The following is a 19335-nucleotide window of genomic DNA, read 5'->3' as shown; positions in this document are numbered from 1 at the left end:
TAAAAAAGGTTCATTTACTATTTCTCACCTTTAAGAAGTATTTGGATAAGTGTCACATAATTAAAGTTTCTTGAGTTGTTAATTCCACCAGGAAAATTCTATAGTAAATTTTCTTTCTTCCTGATGTTGTGATGGGGATTGGGCCAGAAATAACCCTAAAAGTCCTATTTCTTGACCTGAGTTATTTCATGAACATTTTAAAAGTGTGATAATTAATTTTTTAAAAATCTTGAGAGAACCAAATAAATCAAGATAAGGACACAGTAAGTGAGGATGTAGAATATGTCCTCCTTTGAAATGTATGTAATTTCTTTATTATACCTGATTCTTAGCACTTTTGACAATCTCTTGTATTATGAGACTTTGAAGCTTTTGGAATAGATTATGCCTCCAGTCTTACTGTCACTCATCTCTGTGGCCTTTCATGGAACCAGGTGTATAATAAGGGTCACTGTGACTTTCACGATGAAACCAAGGGCCAGGGTGTTGAAAGCCCTCCTGGAGGAGGCTGAATAAATCAACAATTCACCTGTAAGGACTTAGGTAGAGAACAGAGTTCCTCACTTCTCTTCCTTTAGCCTGCTGCTGCTGCTGCTAAGTTGCTTCAGTCATGTCTGACTCTGTGCGACCCCATAGACGGCAGCCTACCAGGCTCCGCCATCCCTGGGATTCTCCAGGCAAGAACACTGGAGTGGGTTGCCATTTCCTTCTCCAATGCGTGAAAGTGAAAAGTGAAGTCGCTCAGTCGTGTCGGACTCTTAGCGACCCCATGGACTGCAGCCCACCAGACTCCGTCCATGGGATTTTCCATGCGAGAGTACTAGAGTGGGGTGCCATTGCTAAAAGAGGCTTATTCTAAAAGTTGGATTTGATTATTTTCAAAGATGGACACAGTGCAAGTAAAGAGTGAATACAGGTGAAGTGGACACCACAGGGGGGGAAACATAGGCAAGAAATAAGATTCTTAAAAAAATGTATGCCCTTTATACCCTGAGAAAACCGTGGTTGAAAAAGACATTTGTACCCCAATGTTCATTGCAGCACTATTTACAGTAGCTATGACATGGAAGAAACCTAGATGTCCATCAACTAATGAATGGATAAAGAAGCTGCGGTACATATATGCAATGGAATATTACTCAGCCATAAAAAGGAACACATTTGAGTCAGTTTTAATGAGGTAGATGAACCTAGAGCCTATTATATAGAGTGAAGTAAGTTAGAAAGAGAAAAAGATCATATTTTAAAGCATATATATGGAATTTAGAAAGATGGTACTGATGAACCTATTTGCAGGATAGTAACGGAGATACAGACATAGAGAACAGATTTGTGGACATGGTGGGAAGGAGAGGGTTGGACAAATTGAGAGAGTAGCATGGAAACATACACAGTACCATATGTAAAATAGATAGCAATGGGAATTTGCTCTGTGACTCTGGGAACTAGCCTGGAGGGGTGGGATGGGGTGGGAGGTGGGAGGGAGTTGCAAGAGTGAGGGAACATGTGTATACGTGTGGCCGGCTTATGTTGGTGTATAGCAGAAACCAACATAATATTGTAAAGAGTTATCCTTCAATTAAAAATAAATTTTTAAACAGTGTATACCCTGGAGTTCTTCCCCTGTGCTGGAGGAGGAGGGACCACAGATTTTACCCGAAGTTTCCTCCAGCCTTAGAAAGAAGAGAAACAGCTGGACAGAGGCTGGGCAATCCCAGCTTAGTAATTAGCCCAAAGATGGATTCTGTCAACACGACGGTTTCACGTGTGCTGTTTTTATAGCTCTGATCTGTTAATAGTAACCCAAGAATTACAGTCGATGGGAGAAAAAAAAAATCTAGAACATTTCTTTCTGAAACCCAAGGCCTGGTTATCTCATACTGACACTACAGTCCCTTCCAAACAGCATTAATTAGGGTAGAATAATTAAGTAGATTTGCTGCCTAAAGTCATGAGACTTTTTATTCTTTATGCATTTAAGCCTCATGACACAAGAGCAGTTGCAAGTTATAGGAGGGAAGGTAGTGTTCACAAGTCACAGATTCAGTCAACAAACATGGATTAAGGACCTGCCATGTGTCCCGCTGGGGATGTGGCAGTAAATAAGAATGGGTGTAAAAGGCAGGTAAGAGGCGGATGGACAACTATGCGAATGTGTTTAATGGCCCTGAACCTGGACACTTAAAATGATTCAAATGGTAAACGTAATGTCTGACTTACCACGATTTTAAAAAGGCAGTTAAGGCAAGTAAAAGGCAACTAGATCAAGCACGTGGGGTGGGGGAGTGTGAGGGTCTCTGGAAGTGGCCTCTTCCCTGCCTGCAGTGGGTCCTTGGGCCCCGCGGTGCAGAGGAACTTGGGAGCCACTGCCCTCACCGTTTGCACTTTAAGGAGCCAGCTGGGGTCTGGGGTCTGCAGTTCCTGACCTGAGGCGGAAGGGGAAGGGCCTGCCGCCCCAAGAGGCTGGCGCCTTTCCATCTCCACTCAAGTCTCGTCCTGGTGCTCTCCTTCACAGACGGCCCTCCTGAGACGACAGGACCGGTACCAGCGCTCCACCGTGCCCCCCAACGCACAGCAGGACGCCCAGAGCCTATTCGTGACAGAGGTAATGTGCTGCTTCTACACTAGTTCATGTGTTCATTAAGTGATTTTTCTCTAACGCCGCCTCCCCCTTTAAAAATTTCAGTGGTATTTTCAAGACAGTGTCAGAGAAAGACAGTTACATTTTTATCATGGCCATTAAAATAGTCAACAGACTAAAGTGCAGTTTTCCGAGTCTGAAACGTGGACAGAAATGTCAACAGGGGTCCATCTGATGACAAAACACAAATTTGATAGAACTTATTTCATAGGCTTAAAAATAGAGTAACTTGTAAGTGGACACCTGGCAGACATTGATATTCTTTTCAAGGGAGACTCAGCACATGCATTTATGTATTTGTTGACTTCATATATATGTTTGTCCATGTAACTTTTTATTGATACTAGTTCAGTATTCACGAAGTGGCAGGTAATAATGAGTATGATAACTATCCTTTATCAATATATGATTATTATTACTTTTGTTTGATCATACAGGTAATGACTCTTTTGTTAAGGAGGAAAGAGAAATTATTACTGCATCGAGATTGCCTTCTTTTTCTTTCTGGGGTTTGTTTCTTCCTCCAGGTGCCTTTAGATGGGATGGATGAATTAGGTGTTTTAACCTTGTTTCTTGAAGTGCTCCTTCAGTTAAAAAAAACAGTGAATTTTTATCCCCATTCTTCTAGTTGATGTTTAGAAGCTAACCATGCCGTCAATAAATTTGCCTGCTACAAAGGAGCTACGCTATTGTAAGTGAAGGCCAATTACAATAACAACATTTAGATTCGATGGATTGTTAAAGTTTTTTTTTTTTTTTTTTTTGATGTGGGCCGTGTTTAAATAGCTTGCTTATTTTGGACTGAGCTGGGTCTTCGTTGCTTCAAGGGCTTTTCTCCCGTTACAGTGAGTGGGGGCCACTCTTTGCTGCAGTGGCTTCTCCTGTTGCAGAGAACGGGCTCTAGAGCAGTCTCAGAAGTAGCACGCGGGCTTGGTTGCTCCAAGGCACATGGGATCTTCCTGGATCAGGGATCGAACCCGTGTCTCCTGCATTGGCAGGTGGATTCTTCACCACTGAGCCACCAGGGAAGCCCGCCGTTGGGATTTTTGAAAAAACTGAACATGTGGTTAAATTGTCTGAAGTATGTTCTCTTATTGTTCTGAAAAGGTAACTTCTTGCCTTATCTCCTTTGCCGCTCTGCTCGTAACACTGATGCAAGACAAATGCAGTCTGATATGTTTACATCATCTCAAATGTTTGTTTTAAAACAGGACACAGGCACACCGTCCTGCAGCCTGTTTTGATAAAGAAAGTCACATTGTGGCACAGCCACGCCCCTCGCTCACAGATGCCTGTGACTGCTTGACATCACTGCTCAGACTTGATGGTTGCGACAGTGTGTCCTTCAGAGCCGAAAACATTCACTATCTCGCCTTCTGCAGAAAACGTTTGCTGATCCTTGTTTTAAGGCATATCATAAAACTTAATTACTAATTCAACTCTCCAAGTTTCTTAAAAAATAGAATTTTTGAAGGACGCCTCTCCATCAGAGTTCTTTCATCGCTGCAGTTTGAGCAATAGCGACTTCTGTGTGCAGGGGCCAGCACAGCCCCACCCTCTTGGGCCCCTTCCACCAGGGTGGAGTGCCCCAGCACTTCCTCCCCGTCCTCTTGTCCATGGGAGGATGACCTAATGGCTTAAACACACACACACACACACACACACACACACACACACACACACAAAACCTTTCAGTGTAACTTCAAAATATTATCTGAATTTCATGACTTTGAAAGGTCAGTCATGAAACCAGCCGGTCAGATTCCTGCTTCTTTAGAGATAGTTCTCCAGGTACTGATTTCTGATCGAACCCCTTGTCTTCTGGACTTTCTGCACCCCCAGTCTCGTGGGGGTTGCTTACCTTGTTCTCTGTTCCTGCCTTGGAATTCAGCTTGTGCCTGCCATGTGGGCAGTCAACAATGGCTTATGAAACAAGTGACTCTCTGGCTACTTAACCTGGTTAACTATATTTTTTGCAGTTTCTAATTTTTTTTTTTTAATGCTTGCTCCTTGGAAGGAAGCTATGACAAACCTATACAGCATATTAAAATGCAGAGACATCACTTTACCAACAAAGGTCCACATAGTCAAGGCTATGGTTTTTCCAGCAGTCATGTATGGATGTGGGAGTTGGACCATAAAGAAAGCTGGGCACGGAAGAATTAATGCCTTAGAATTGTGGTGCTGGAGAAAATCTTGAGAGTCCCTTGGACTGCAAGGAGATCCAACCAGTCAATCCTAAAGGAAATCATTCCTGAATATTCATTGGAAGGACTGATGCTGAAGGTGGAAACTCTGATACTTTGACCACCTGATGTGAAGAACTGGCTCATTGGAAAAGACCCTGATGCTGGGAAAGACTGAAGGCAGGAGGAGAAGGGGACGACAGAGGATGAGATGGTTGGATGGCATAACCCACTCAATGGACATGAGTTTGAGCAAACTCTGGGAGATAGTAAAGGATGGGGAAGCCTGGCATGCTGTAGTCCATGGAGTCGCAAAGAGTCGGCCACAACTTAGTGACTGAACAACAAATAGTTTAAAATATGTAATCTGTAGTTATCTTTCTTATCCATTTTGCCTAAGATATTAAAAATCTGGACACTCAGGTGTGTGTTCATAAATACACTGATTGTGTACAAGTATATACTTATTTGGGCTTCCCTAGTGGCTCAGGGGTAAAGAATCCACCTGCAATGCAGGAGCCGCAGGAGATGTGGGTTTGATCCCTGGGTCAGGAAGATCCCCTGGAGGAAGACGTGGCTACCCACTCCAGTATTCTTGCCTGGAGACTCCCATGGACAGAGGAGCCTGGCGGGCTACAGTCCATGGGGTTCCAAAGAGTCGGACATGACTGAATCGACTTAGCATGCATGCATACGTGAAGAGGTCATGGTGTCACTGTGAACTGGAATCTAAATCTTTCTTCCTAGTTACCTCACACCATCCCTTATAAATAAAATGAGATGCTGAGGGCAAATGTATGTAATACTGACTAATGAGCAAGTTGTAATGTGTTGTAAATACCATGAAAGAGTCTTTAGGGTCGCACTTTTCATTTACTTTCATGTTCTCATAGAGGCCACATGAGTTCTTAGGAACCTATTGGGTTTAAGACAGAAGCAACATGTTGTTATGTAAATAACAACAGAGGAGGTGAGGTTTGTCTCCTTGTAACCTCTGCTCCTGGACCACGAATGATAGTGACTTTAATGACCCCTCTCCCAAGTGTAATGTTTCGGTGGGTCTTAAGCTTCAAGGAACCTCTGTCTGTGGTGGAATTTCAGGCATGAGAGGGTTGAGAGGAAATAACTATTTTGATGTTGGTGTGGGTATGCATTCATAAACTTTCCCAAATGTTCTCCAGAAGTCATCACATGTCTTTTTCCTTTTTCGCTTACTCTTGATATTTTTTCTGCTCCTCCCAATAGTGCATCAAAACCTATAACTCTGACTGGCATCTTGTGAACTATAAATATGAAGATTACTCAGGAGAGTTTCGACAGCTTCCAAAGTGAGTACACGAACTGACTGCACAAGATGGGGTTAAACACACAGAGAAAGGTCTTTGTACTTGAAACACCTCGGGAAGTGAGTAACTTCACATGCAATCAGAGTGATCACAGAACGTGTTTCTAGATGGTTTATGTGTATGTGGAGGCTTCCTTGGTAGCTCAGCTGGTAAAGAATCCACCTGCAATGCCAGAGACCCTGGTTCGATTCCTGGGTCAGGAAGATCCCCTGAAGAAGAGATAGGCTACCCACTCCAGTATCCTTGGGCTTTCCAGGTGGCTCAGCTGGTAGAGTCCGCCTGCAATACAGGAAACCTGGGTTCAATCCCTGGGTTGGGAAGATCCCCTGGAGAAGGGAAAGGCTACCCCCTCCAATATCATTGGGCTTTGCAGGTGGCTCAGCTGGTAAAGAGTCTGTCCACAATGTGGGAGACCTGCGTTCGATCCTGGGTTGAGAAGATCCCCTGGAGAAGGGAAAGGCTACCCACTCCAGTATTCTGGGCTGGAGAATTCCATGGACTATATTATATAGTCCATGGGGTGGGAAAGAATTGGATACAACTGAGCGACTTTCACTTTCAATGCTTTTCACTTTTTGTGTGTATGTGGGTTAGCTGTTGTTTACAGGGAATTTGACCATAGAACTTAAACCTAGTACTATGGGATTGGTCAGTGATAAACTCATGGATGGTTTAATTGTGTTCAGTACCACTCAGGGTACCACTGATAAAACACAAACAGGTGAGGTTTTTTTTTTTTTTTTAAGTGAGAAATAGGAAACAAAGTAAATATAAGGGTATTGAACTATGTTGGAGTGTGTTTTATCTTAAAAAGAATATTTTGAAGAGACATGAAAAGCATTTTATATTGAACAAATTTTATATTTTAAAAAGCACTTTCCCAGACAAATTTCTTCACTTCCTTTAAGGTATTAACTCATTCTGAACTATGCCAAAAGGCAGTGTGTTTAGACTGATAGTTAAAGGGTAGTTAAAGTAAACCAGGTATAGATAGGTCTTGCCTTGAGAGGAGATCTGCTATAAAGTGGCACATCATGAAATGATACAGTTGGCAAATTTTGGTTTATTATGAAAGTTGAAAGCAAACAGTGATGGATTTTGTGTCAAAAGTAACTGTTGCCAATGAAAATTGTACTTGAGACTCTATTAATAATATATTTTTCTTTGTGTTTGTTGCATCTGTGAGTTTGAACTGTTTTTACTGTTCTCAATGGACCTAGCTGTTTGTTTTTTTTTTTCTGTTTGTGTGGTTCAGCCACTCCTTAAGAGTGTTCAGCCAACTTCCCAGTCTTTTCTTTTAAACCTCGGCTGAGAACACTCCCTTCCAGCATTGTCTTCTCCAGATGGCTCTGCTCCTTGCTTCTATATTTACCCAACACTCATCCTGGCCTTGATTCTTCCCCTTTAATTGAATTCACCTATGGTTACTGATGGGCTTGTTCATGCTGTTCCCATGACTGAAAGAGAACAGACTGAGGATATAGTATGTTTACTAGACGATAATACTGTTGCTGCTAGTGGATTTTACCTCTGAGCATTAATAAAGAGTTTCAATCATGTGATGATGAGGAGGAGTTTGTGACAGTGACTTAAGAACATAGATTCTATAGTCTGTGGTGTCATCTACTTCCTCTGCCCTCTGTTAGCCTCAGTGTCCTCATCTGTTAAGTGGTCTTAGCACCGGTTCCCACCATCTAAAGGATGAAGGGAAGTGCCACATGTGGAGTGCAGCACAGTGCCTAGCATGTAATAGCTGGAACTGTTATTGTCCTCTTTTTATCATTAATACCATCATCATTAAGACTGCTTTGCAGTCACTTCAAAGGCAGTGACCTCATTTAAGCTTCATATTAAAGTTATTCTGCTGCTGCTGCTACTGCTAAGTCACTTCAGTCATGTCCGACTCTGTGCGACCCCATCTGGCAGCCCACCAGGCTTCGCTGTCCCTGGGATTCTCCAGGCAAGAACACTGGAGTGGGTTGCCATTTCCTTCTCCAATGCATGAAAGTGAAAAGTGAAAGTGAAGTCGCTCAGTCGTGTTGGACTCTTCATGACCCCATGGACTGCAGCCCGCCAGGCTCCTCCGTCCATGGGATTTTCCATGCAAGAGTACTGGAGTGGGTTGCCATTGACTTCTTCGCCATTTCTTTATTTCTTCGTACACATTACCATTATTAATATGCCTAACTCCCAGCAAGCTATGCCATCTTGTCTGTATAGCTTTTGGGTGCAATGTCGTCAGTTGTTTCCATTCTTCAGCCAAGTGGCCCAGCTTTGGATTTGTTAAAGGCTTGTTCCTCTGATGTGAGAAGAAATGTGGCATCTCTTCATAGACTAGGTAATTCTAAAACAAGTGTCTTTCTTCTTTTTTAAGCAAATTGGCCAAGTTGGATAAACTTCCAGTTCATGTCTATGAAGTTGACGAGGAGGTCGACAAAGATGAGGTAGGATTGCTCGCTTATGGATTTAAAAATCGACTTAGTTCACAGTTAGATGATTCATTGGAAAATTACCAACATATATCCAAAATAGGAATTAGAATGTTTCTTGAAACAGGGGAAGAATTTTTTTTTAATGTCTTGTTTGATTGAAATAATGGTCTCTGTTTCAACTGGACTGCATAGCATTGCCTGTTCCTCTGGTCCTTGTTTATTTGTTCTGAGATGGTTTTCAAAGGCAAGATTTGGCTACATTGTTAAAAAGATCAAGATAACTTAGATCCCAGGTTTAGGTTGTTTTTCAAGGGATATTTGACACAAACTGGCAGCCAGTAGGTTTTAAATGGCTGTTTCTTCAGGGAGAGCTTTGAGTGAAGTAAATGGCACCCAGAAGCTCTGATTTTAACCAGCCCACTTTCCCTGCTGTTGGAGGATGGGTGATGACTAGGCATGTGTAAAGAATGCTGAGTTGGGGCATTAAGTGTATTGCGTGCACCTAGCAAGGAAAACCTAATAAAAAAGTTAGTACCACCCGTCTCTGCATTTCTTCTTCTCCCCTACTCAGCTCAATGCGGGCATTAATAATGTGCACAGCAGCGAAGTATTTCAGAAACCACTTTAGAAATATTCTGGGAAGAGTCAGTGGTCATTTGAAATGAAAAACAAGATATTAAAACCTTGGTGTGAATTAATAGTGAGAGGAAGACTGATAGAAATAACATGTAAGGGCACACAGCAAACTGTGAAATCCTAGGCAGGTGAGTTGTTTCTATTATTGCAGATAATAATGGCAGCAGTAAAATCACCAAGACTAAAATTGAGGTGATCTCAGACAAAGTATAAGATGGGTCCTTCTGCATTTATCTACTGGATTGTAGAAACAGAGATCATAATTAGACTAGTGCTTAGGAGGTATGAGCTGGGTGACTGACACTGTGTGGTCCTCTCTTCCTAAAGTTCCTACTGAAGTGTGTATTGGGCCCAGCCTTAAAGGGGAAAAGGCATCACCAGGGGGTGATCTTAAGAGAATAAGGAAGGGGCCCAGATCAGTGTGTCATGGAAAGTTTGTGTGTGTGTGTGTGTGTGTGTGTGTGTGTGTGTGTGTGTATTTCATGTCTGCTTATGGTATGTACAGATGTATACCTGACCTATTTTTTGCAGCATCTGGCCAGCCCATGCCCTTTTAAACCCAGATCTCAGAGTTGGGGTCAGAACTTGAAGAAACAAGTTTTATTAAGTTTTCTAGCTGTTGCTCTTCCCTTCTCTCTCTCCCTGCTGTGTTTTTGCCTCTCTTTCCCTCTTTTCTATTGGCCCAGCATTTTATCTCTCCTTTCTCTATTGCCTCATATTTCCTTCCTTTCTTATTCACCTTTCCCTGAACTAAGCCTCTGGGAAGTTTTCCAGAAATTTGCTTTTGTCTTCCAACTCTAGGGGAGTGTAATGTGAAAACATTTTTCATGAAACTGGGCGAGACCTTACAACTTGAGTGGTGGAGTATGGTATGTACTTTCTGTGGCTCATTAAACACTTAAAAATAAAACAACTTGGACTGGAACAAGCTTTGCTTTTTAATAGACTGGAGTTTGCAGAAATTTAGGCTTGTCCCCCTTATTTACTGGTAAGTGAACTTAGTACGTATAAGTGCCAGGCAGTTTCCAGTAAAGGAGTGAGGGGCCACCTGGCATGAATCGAACGGATCTGCCATCAGTGATAATGGGAGATTGATGGTGGTGTCCTTCTCTCCTAGGATGCCGCCTCCCTCGGCTCTCAGAAGGGTGGGATCACCAAGCACGGCTGGCTATACAAAGGCAACATGAACAGTGCAATAAGTGTGACCATGAGGGTAAGGAGGCCCATCACCCTGCTCTCCCCTGATTAAGCCCTTTCTGCTGTAGGTCTTGGAATGATGCTCAAGATGAATGGGTATGCTGTTCCTCCCAACAAAAGTGACATTGTCTGGTTAATTAGATGCTTCCCTGGTGATCAGTGATCGACCCTCACTGGTACAGTTTCCACTCCCTTCCACTTGTCACCCTCCAACCACCAGTGTGACAAGATTATTGGGAGGCTGGTGTGAAGGTGCAGTTGCCATATAGCCTTTCTTTCTCTGTGTTGATTACAAAAAGGGTACTCAGTACCTCGTAGAGCATCACCAAGGAGCTACACCTAAGCAATTTTGCTTTTCTGCAACAAAATCAAGAAAAATGGAAATCAATGACTAAGGAAATATGGTTAAGTTGGAAAGGAGGCTGCCAAGAGAAAAGTAAAACTAGTGTAAAAACTATCCAGGAGAGAAGTAGGAGAAGAGAAAGACCAGAATTAATAGTGAAGAGAAGCAATGGAAGGGAGGTGGGATGGGCAGGAGAGATAAAATTAAATCAGGGGAAATGCTGACTGTCATAACCCTGAGGCTGAAAAGATGTCCAGTATCGTGAGGCCGAGAACACTTTCTACTCTGAGCGAGAAACCCTGGGGATTTGAGAAAGTTTCCATCCTTTCCAGCTGCATCCCAAATCAGAACTCACTGCCCCGATTCTGGGTGGTTATGTAAAAAATCTCTGATTCTCTGGGTGAGAAAAATGACCCAGGAATGTTAAGTGAACCAGCCCCTCAGAATTTAAATGCAGGGAAATTATTAGATGTGATGGAGAGTCTTAACTCACCCAGCTACCTGGGTGCTGGTCAGAATGAGATTTGTTTTGGAGAGAACTGAAATGGTTTTTACGTCAGGGCATCATTGTGAGTTATTGAGAGAGATTGTGGCTCCTTTCATTTTGAAACAATCACTGTGTGTGTATTTTTCTCTCAGTCATTTAAAAGACGATTTTTCCACCTGATTCAACTTGGTGATGGGTCCTACAATTTGAATTTTTATAAAGATGAAAAGATCTCCAAGGAACCAAAAGGATCAATATTTCTCGACTCCTGTATGGGTGTGGTTCAGGTAAATATGAAACAAGTTTTATCATTGAGTTTTCTCATTTATAAAAATACTGTCTATGAATTAGCAGATTTAAGCAAACACTTCCAAAAATGGCTATATTTGTGGTAGAAACATAATGGCAGATGTAAAAATTGAGTTTGTTTTTCATCAGTTTAGAAGACAGTGGGTGCGAGACAGGCAGAATTATGTTGTAGGAGGCCTGAGTGCTCTGGCAAATGCTTTTCTTCTTAAAACCTGGCTCATCTACTTTTTAACTGTGTGACCTTGGACCAGCTATTGACTGAAGTTTGTTCATATGCAAAATTCAGATAATGATATTTCCTTAGTAGGGTAAAAAAGTTAAAGGATTGGATGAATTAACTTGGAAATATTCAGGACAGTTCTTAGCATCTCAGTGATGACTTTTATTATCATATATATTGATCAAGAAGTTGGGTTTCAGGTGCAGACTGAGTTCATATCCCCATTCTACCACTGACCAGCTCTGTAACCTTGGAGATATGATTTAACTTCTCTGCACCTCAGTTTCCTCATTTGTTAAATGGGGCTAGTGATAGCACTGAATGTGGTTATGGAGAGGATTAATCAATACATGTAAAGAGCTTAGAACAGTGCTGGCACTTGGTAAGCATTCAGCCAATATTAGGTATTTTTGTTGCCATAAGTGCTGTTACAGTTGTAGAGTGAATCTTAAATGTTATTTTAATTATACATAAGAGATGGCACTAGTGGTAAAGAACCCGCCTGCCAGTGCAGGAGATGTAAGAGACATGGGTTCAATCCCTGGGTCAGGAAGGTGCCCTGGTGAAGGACATGGAAACCCACTCTAGTATATTTGCCTGGAAAATCCCATGGACAGAGGAGCCTGGTGAGTTACAGGCCATAGGGTCACAGACTGGAGTGACTTAGCACACACGCAGTACATGAGCATGTTAATATTATAGAAGATTAGATAGTACAGGTAGTGCAGAAGTCCCTGTTGGCCCCCATCTTTCCCTTTCTCAAAGAGCTGCCGTTAACAGTTTGATGTGGCTCCTTCCGTACCTGTGCGGAATTGCCTTTGAAAGCAGGTTGGCAGTTTCTCCATCTGCACCTTCATCCGTCCATCCACTTATCCCCTCCCCTCCCATTTCCCAGGAAGATCTAAGGTAGCAATTTACAAAGATACCAAAAATATAGGATATTATAAATTTAAAGTGGGTGTGAAAGGTGAACCAGGAGTCAGAGTAGGGAAGAGACGAGGTGGGATTAATTTGAGGGAAAAGCATATATTTTAAAGAACTAATGCCTTCTATGGGTGGGTGACACACTGGCTCTGCGCTTTCTAGCTCGGAGACCCGTTTGGTTGTACAGTGTCTGTAGATACAAACAACCCAATTAGTCAGAAGCTGCCCGAGTAATCTCAGAATGAAGCCCATTCAGACATTTCTCTTAGGGGCCCTCATACAGAGAGCACTGTGTGATTAATGAACAATCTCCTTGACGACTCCTCACAATAGACGCAGTCACCGTGATCAGAGAATGCTTCCTTAAAATGAGTCAGTATCTGCTGATGACATCGGCCCAAAGCTCGGTCCTTTAAGAAGGGTTGTTTTGTGGGGCCAGTGTAACTAAGGTTAGAGACACAGCTCTCTGGTTTGGCCCTTGCTTATGTATTGACACGTTTATTTAGAATTAAATTTTGTTTTCATCCAAAATAGTATGTTCATTTGGTTTAAATGTCAAAGAGCACAGAGAGGAAGCACTAAAGGTACATTCCTGCCAGTATCACCCTCACTTTGCCCACTCCCCACTCCCCACTCCCTGAAATGATCATTTTCAACTTTTCCCAGTATTTTTAAATTTTTTCTGGGCTCTATGTCCATATTGCTAGATAAGGAATGTTCGCTTCTCTTTGTTCATCAACTGTAGATGTTATGTGATGCTAGAGAGGATTTCAGCTCCTGCAGTCCTCCTTCCTGATCTAATCTGATGGTGACTCTGTACAGTCACCATCCTGAAAATTCCCTTTGCCTTCCTCCCTGTGTCAGAGTCCCTGTTTTCAGGATCCTGTGTCATCTTCTTTCACCCTTTGCTTTTTTACTTGAGAGGAACACATCCTCCAATTGCTTCCTGGGAAATTATTCATAGGATCTTAGTTTTTTAGTTAGTGTGTCTACAAACACCTATAGTTTTGCATTCATACTTGATTGACAGTTTGGCTGGGTATCAAAATCCAAGGTGAAATTTACCTTAGTTAGACATTGAAGATCTTCCATTGTCTTTTAGGTGCTAGTGTTATTTTTGGAGTCTGATGCCATTCTTATTCCCTATTGATCTTCTCTTTATCCCTAATGGATGGTAACCTGAAGTTTAGGTTATTGTGTCTTGACTTTGTTTTTGTTTTTAGTAGCTTTTTTGGTGAAGCATAACATAAACAGAAACCACACAATGAATGTGTTGTTACTAAGTTTGGGTCTCTGTTGTCTGTGTGTGCTGAGAACTCTGATCTTGTTCTGGAGACTCTGTCCTGCATGTTCTGTTCACCTACATCTTGTGAACTCTGGACAGTCTCTTCAGTCAGCAGAACTGTTGGACTCTGTTCAGGCTCACCTTTCTGGGTCCAGGCAGAGAGCTAAGGTGCTGATAGGGCTCACCTCATTCATTTCCTTTATCGGAGATCATAGGGCTGCACTGATGGTTGCAAAATATCTGGAAACAGTTGTTTCATCTCTTTTGCCCAGTTTTGTAGTAGTTAATAATGGGAGAAGAAGTCCAGACTTTGTTGTTTCATCACAGTGAGCATGGAAGTTAGGGGTCCAGATGGGTCCAGACTCAGATGGCTGCAGGTGCCAAACCAATAAGTTAGGTGGAAGAGGTGTGCTTGTAAAGCAATGGGGAATGCTGGGGACTCTGACGAACTGGAACACAAGGGCTCCCTTCAATGGGGAGCTGATGCTGCTGGTGGCCCTGCCAGCTCAAGGCTGCTAGATCATCTGAGTTTTTTTTTAGGAAAACCAGAAATACAAAATTTTAGTTAAATCCTGGTCTTTTAAATTACTGATGGTTATAACAACAGCAGAAACCCACAAACACTGTGCAGGACTGAAATTTTAAAAGGGGGTGGAATACAGGAAAGTGTACCTAGGCCCTAGGTCAAGATGACAGCACCCCTGATGTCCACTGAAAATTATCTTTGCATCAACAGCTAATTGACCCCATGGTGCTCTCAGCTTGTGACCCAGCCTCAGCTGAAAGCTGCCACTATGTAAACCAAATTATATCAAAGAATATTTATTCACCACATAAAGGGAGGCAGACCAGAGTGCATTATCAATGACAGTGAAGTAACTTCTTGTGTGGGATTCCCAAGTGGGAGTTTCATTTGTATTCTTAACCTGAGAGACCTTTTCAGTTACATTTTAGTTGAATTTTCTATCACTGACTTTTTAAAAAAATGTTTAAAGCAAAACGGTATATAATTGGTAACATCATGTGGAAAGTAGAAATAATTACTTTTGCTTCATAAGATAGTTGCAATGCCTGTTTTCAGCAGAGTATATAGATGGTCTGCAATATGGAGTCAGTGCATAGATGGTCTGCAATGCAGAGTAGTGCATAGATGGTCTGCAGTAGAGAGTCAACACATAGATGGTTTGCAGCAAAGAATTCCTGATCATTTTGTCTCTGGAGCATATTTCAGACTCTACGGTTCTGAACTCAGTGGCCGTCACTTCCTTTATATTCTTTTTGTAGGTGTGGTGGATGGCATTTTGCATTTAATGAATTGTATCTAAGGCTTCAAAATTTTTAAATCATTTGTTTCTATCTCCATATCTGTTTGTAAGCTAATCACCAAAATTAATGGCTTAAGTGTTACAGGTTTGTTTTTTTCCCCTAATATTGCTTTTGGACATTGTAAAAAAGTTAGTTGATCAGTGCTGTGAGTTCAAAGAAATGCCTAAACTAAAATTTAAAAATAGACCCGAAATGAATCTTGAGCCCCTAGTTTAGGACCTTGAAGTTGATTACACTTATTTTGTGGAGAATGAAACTGAGGCTGAGAGAGAGGAATAACTGGGAATCAAGACCTGCTGCTAGCCCCACGTTTACCGTATTTTTCTAATAAGAAGTGCATGAGGAGTGCTGAGAACTCCTTTCACACCCGCCTTCGACCCCTCCTCTGACGCTTGCTGTGAGGTGCGCCCATGGCATGATGGTCCACATGCTCCTCAGGAGCAGCTCTCTCCTGAAAACCATGCTGTAGAGGACTCAGAGCCGCCTTTGGGAGGCCACCCTGTCTCTGAGACCTTCACTGAGGCCCCCCAGGGCCAGCGGCTAACCAGCCAGCATTTTAATGAATGAGCTGTCTGCCTGGCCCCAGCACGTAGGTGGCAGTGTGTGACGTCACGTCCCTCACCCTGTCCTCGCCAGGAGTCTTGTGTCATACTCCTCGGAGCTGAACCTCTGTCTAGTGCAGGCCCCGGGGTGATTGTACCCCCAGGGGAAGATTGATATTATCTGGAGGCAAGTTTGTATCGTCACAGCTGGGAGGTATGCTACTGGCATCCGGGGGTAAGGCCAGGCTGCTTCCACACAGGCTGCAGGGCCCAGGACCGTTCCCGTTAACAGAGGGCCCAGGAGTCAGCAGTGCCCAGATGCAGAAACCCTGGTCTCCCAGCACATTCATCCTTTGAATACAGTGCACGTGGATTACGGTTTTTATACTTTGGGCAGAAAAGCTGGGGGCATGAGGGAAGCTGAGGGAAGGGAGGCCTGGTGTCTAAATACCTTCTGAGACTCATAAGTGGTGAGAAAGTTCCAGATAATGAAGTCAAACCTACTGCTAAATAATAGCAGTGTTTAGTAGTGTTTGTCACTCAGTCGTGTCCAACTCTTTGCAACCCCACAGACGGCAGCCCGCCAGGCTCCTCTGTCCATAGGATTCTCCAGGCAAGAATACTGGGGTGGGTTGCCTTTCCCTTCTCCAAGGGGTCTTCCTGACCCAGGGATCGAACCTGGGTCTCCTGCATTGCAGGCAGATTCTTTACCATCTGAGCCACCATGGAAGTCCACTGATAATGGTTTGCTTTAAAAATGTGATACCACATATTACTTCATTAAAAAAAAAAATAGGAGCTAGAGAAATTGAAAATTTTCAGTGAACTTTCATTCATTCAGATATTTTTCAAGGGCCTATTACCTGCCAGGCAGTGTTCTAGAAACAGGGTTGAAGGAGGGAAGAACAGAAATCTCTGCCCTGAGGAGCTCCCATTCCATTGGATGGTCCAGACAGCAAATAAGATAAATATGTAAAACCTGTAATGTGTCAGATGGGAAAATAAAGCCACGAAGAAGATAAATCAGGGAAGGTGGAGAGTGATGAGGGCTGAAGGGGAAGGGGCTTGCTTTTTTAAATGACTCGATCTGAAATGCCGGTGAGATATAGTACTCACCAGCAGACAATAAAGAGAATTTTCAAGGGTGTCCCAATTCTTCTAAAATGTTTCTTTCCCTCCTTCCCCCTTTCAGAACAACAAAGTCAGACGTTTTGCTTTTGAGCTCAAGATGCAGGACAAAAGTAGTTACCTATTGGCAGCAGACAGTGAAGTGGAGATGGAAGAGTGGATCACAATTCTGAACAAGATTCTCCAGCTCAACTTTGAAGCTGCGATGCAGGAAAAGCGGAACGGAGACTCTCATGAAGGTAGGGAGGTGTGGCTCTCTCCAGGTGTGCGAACGCTGCACTGTGTCTTCCCTTTCCCCAGAGGATGCAGGAAGTAGATTACTGACAGGTACATGGAAGTGGGACACACGTGAGCTCCTTACAGATGGGCTGTTGGCCTTGCAGTAGGATGTCCTACGCTGACATCATTTGTGTAAGGAAATCGTGTAATGGGAAGAACCACAGCTTTGGAGGCAGAAAGGAAGACCTGAGTTCAAGTCCCAGCAATACCAGTCGTCAGTGGTGAGACCTCAGGCGAGCTCCCTGTTTTCAGAGCCTTGGTTTACTCACTTGTAAAGTAGGAATAAAAACGGAACTTGCTGGTTGGTGGGAAGGTTAAGCAAGATAATGAATCTCAAGTGCCTGGCCGAGAGTCAGCACTTAAAATGCTAATTATGGTTTTTATTGTTATCATTAATCATATCCTTTGGAATTTTCAAGTCAGGGTTAGAATGGGCAGAAGCCACAGGTTAAATCAGTGGGTGGGGAAATCTGGCTACATTCTTGACAATTCACGTTTTATTTCAGGCCCTTGGACAGGTGATTCCCAACCCTGCTGGCTGTGCCTTAGAAGTGCCTGGGAACCTTTAACAGATGCCCTTCCCTTTCTCCCACCAGAGATTCTGTTTTAGTTGGCCCAGTGGGTGTGGCCACGTGGCCTGCTGTCCATAGCTAATGACAGTTCTGCTTAAACACTGCCCATGCTGTTCCACCAGCAAATATTCTGCGCTCACCCCTGGGCCTGGCATCAGCAGTTTTTAAAAGCCCTGAGGTGTTTCTGTTGGGTATCCAGATTGAAAACCACAGTGTTCCAGGCCACATAGGAGAAACAGCCTTCCTTCTCCTGTTTTAAATAAAATACATTCAACTACAAGTGACTTGGGTGATCTCTTTTACTGTTTTAGATGATGAACAAAGCAAATTGGAAGGTTCTGGTTCCAGTTTAGATAGCTACCTGCCTGAACTTGCCAAGGTAACCTCATGTTAAATCTTCCACTCTTCATCGGATGGTGTTGAAATGCTTCACAAATACATGGTAGTGACCTACTAAACTCATGGTGCGGTTACTGCGAATTTTTGACCACAGGCTTTGGTGAGGTAAAATACCGTTGCTGACCCGAGTCGGGTTTCAGTTTGTTTTCCAGAAAGTGCCTTGTGACATATTCTTTTTTTGTTCTTCTTTGTTTTTCCTCCATGATATTTCATACCACATTACACATATTGAAGAAATAACCAAGATGCACAGGTAAATGTTTCCATGGTAACATGTCTGTGTTCACACATATGCTCTCTTATTTAAGTTAATAGAGACAATTCCAAAGAGGATGGATCTGTATTACTAGTAATCTTGTTACTGAACCAAAAAGAGTTGCCTGAGTTATATGAATTGTTCCTGGGTCACTCTAAATGGAAGAACAAAATAGTTATATGTGTTTTTTTAATCTAATTTTGAGAAGCTCAGAAATTACCGAAAAGCACAGAGAAGATCGAAACATCCACATTCCCACCACCCAGATTCCACACCTGTTACTGTATTGTTCTTTCAGTTTCAATATCTTTTAAATAAATAAAATATCCTTTATAGTTGAAATTCTTTTTTTAAGTATCATCCTTACTCCATTCTCTTCTTCCCTTACAGCCTCATCTAGAGACAACCACTGTTATGGATTTTCTAGGGATACCTCTTTTTGTTTTTCTTATCTTTACCAGTATATCTGTCATAATAATATACAGCTGTGTGTTACATGTTTAAAATGTTATTTAAATGATTACGTAGTTTTCTGTACTTGCTTTTATTTTTAATTCAGCCTCATTTTTGAGATCCATTCAAGTTGATATATAGATCGAATTCATACCCTTTATTGCATGTGTAAGCATTTTATTTTAGCAGTTCTCTTATTTTCATTTTTTTTCTATTACAAACAATGCTACAGTGAATATCCTTGTACTTGTCTCCTTGTGTGCATCTATGAATGATTCTTTTTAAATGAGAGAAATATCTTTGTCTTCTTTGGCCCTTTATATTCTTACTCTGTTATTCCCTTTTTATTCTGTCTCTTTTTTTGTGTGTGAGAA

General features: G+C 42.4%; 1 protein-coding gene across 9 annotated transcripts in view; it reads left to right on the top strand.

Moving 5' to 3' along the window:
* DOCK9 (dedicator of cytokinesis 9) overlaps positions 1-19335 on the top strand; it is a 288392-nt gene that overhangs the window by 151979 nt on the left and 117078 nt on the right. For all 9 annotated transcript variants that reach the window (XM_069601936.1, XM_069601934.1, XM_069601930.1 and 6 more), the window contains exons 3-9: positions 2516-2605; positions 6073-6155; positions 8548-8617; positions 10359-10454; positions 11421-11555; positions 17067-17241; positions 18165-18232. In XM_069601936.1, the coding sequence (XP_069458037.1) occupies positions 2516-2605; positions 6073-6155; positions 8548-8617; positions 10359-10454; positions 11421-11555; positions 17067-17241; positions 18165-18232 (717 nt within the window). The remainder of the gene's footprint in view (positions 1-2515; positions 2606-6072; positions 6156-8547; positions 8618-10358; positions 10455-11420; positions 11556-17066; positions 17242-18164; positions 18233-19335) is intronic.

Source organism: Ovis canadensis, chromosome 10, assembly GCF_042477335.2.
Source record: "Ovis canadensis isolate MfBH-ARS-UI-01 breed Bighorn chromosome 10, ARS-UI_OviCan_v2, whole genome shotgun sequence".
NCBI lineage: Eukaryota > Metazoa > Chordata > Mammalia > Artiodactyla > Bovidae > Ovis > Ovis canadensis.
Note: the sequence above shows the minus strand (reverse complement) of the source record. Positions and strands in the feature narration are given on the sequence as shown.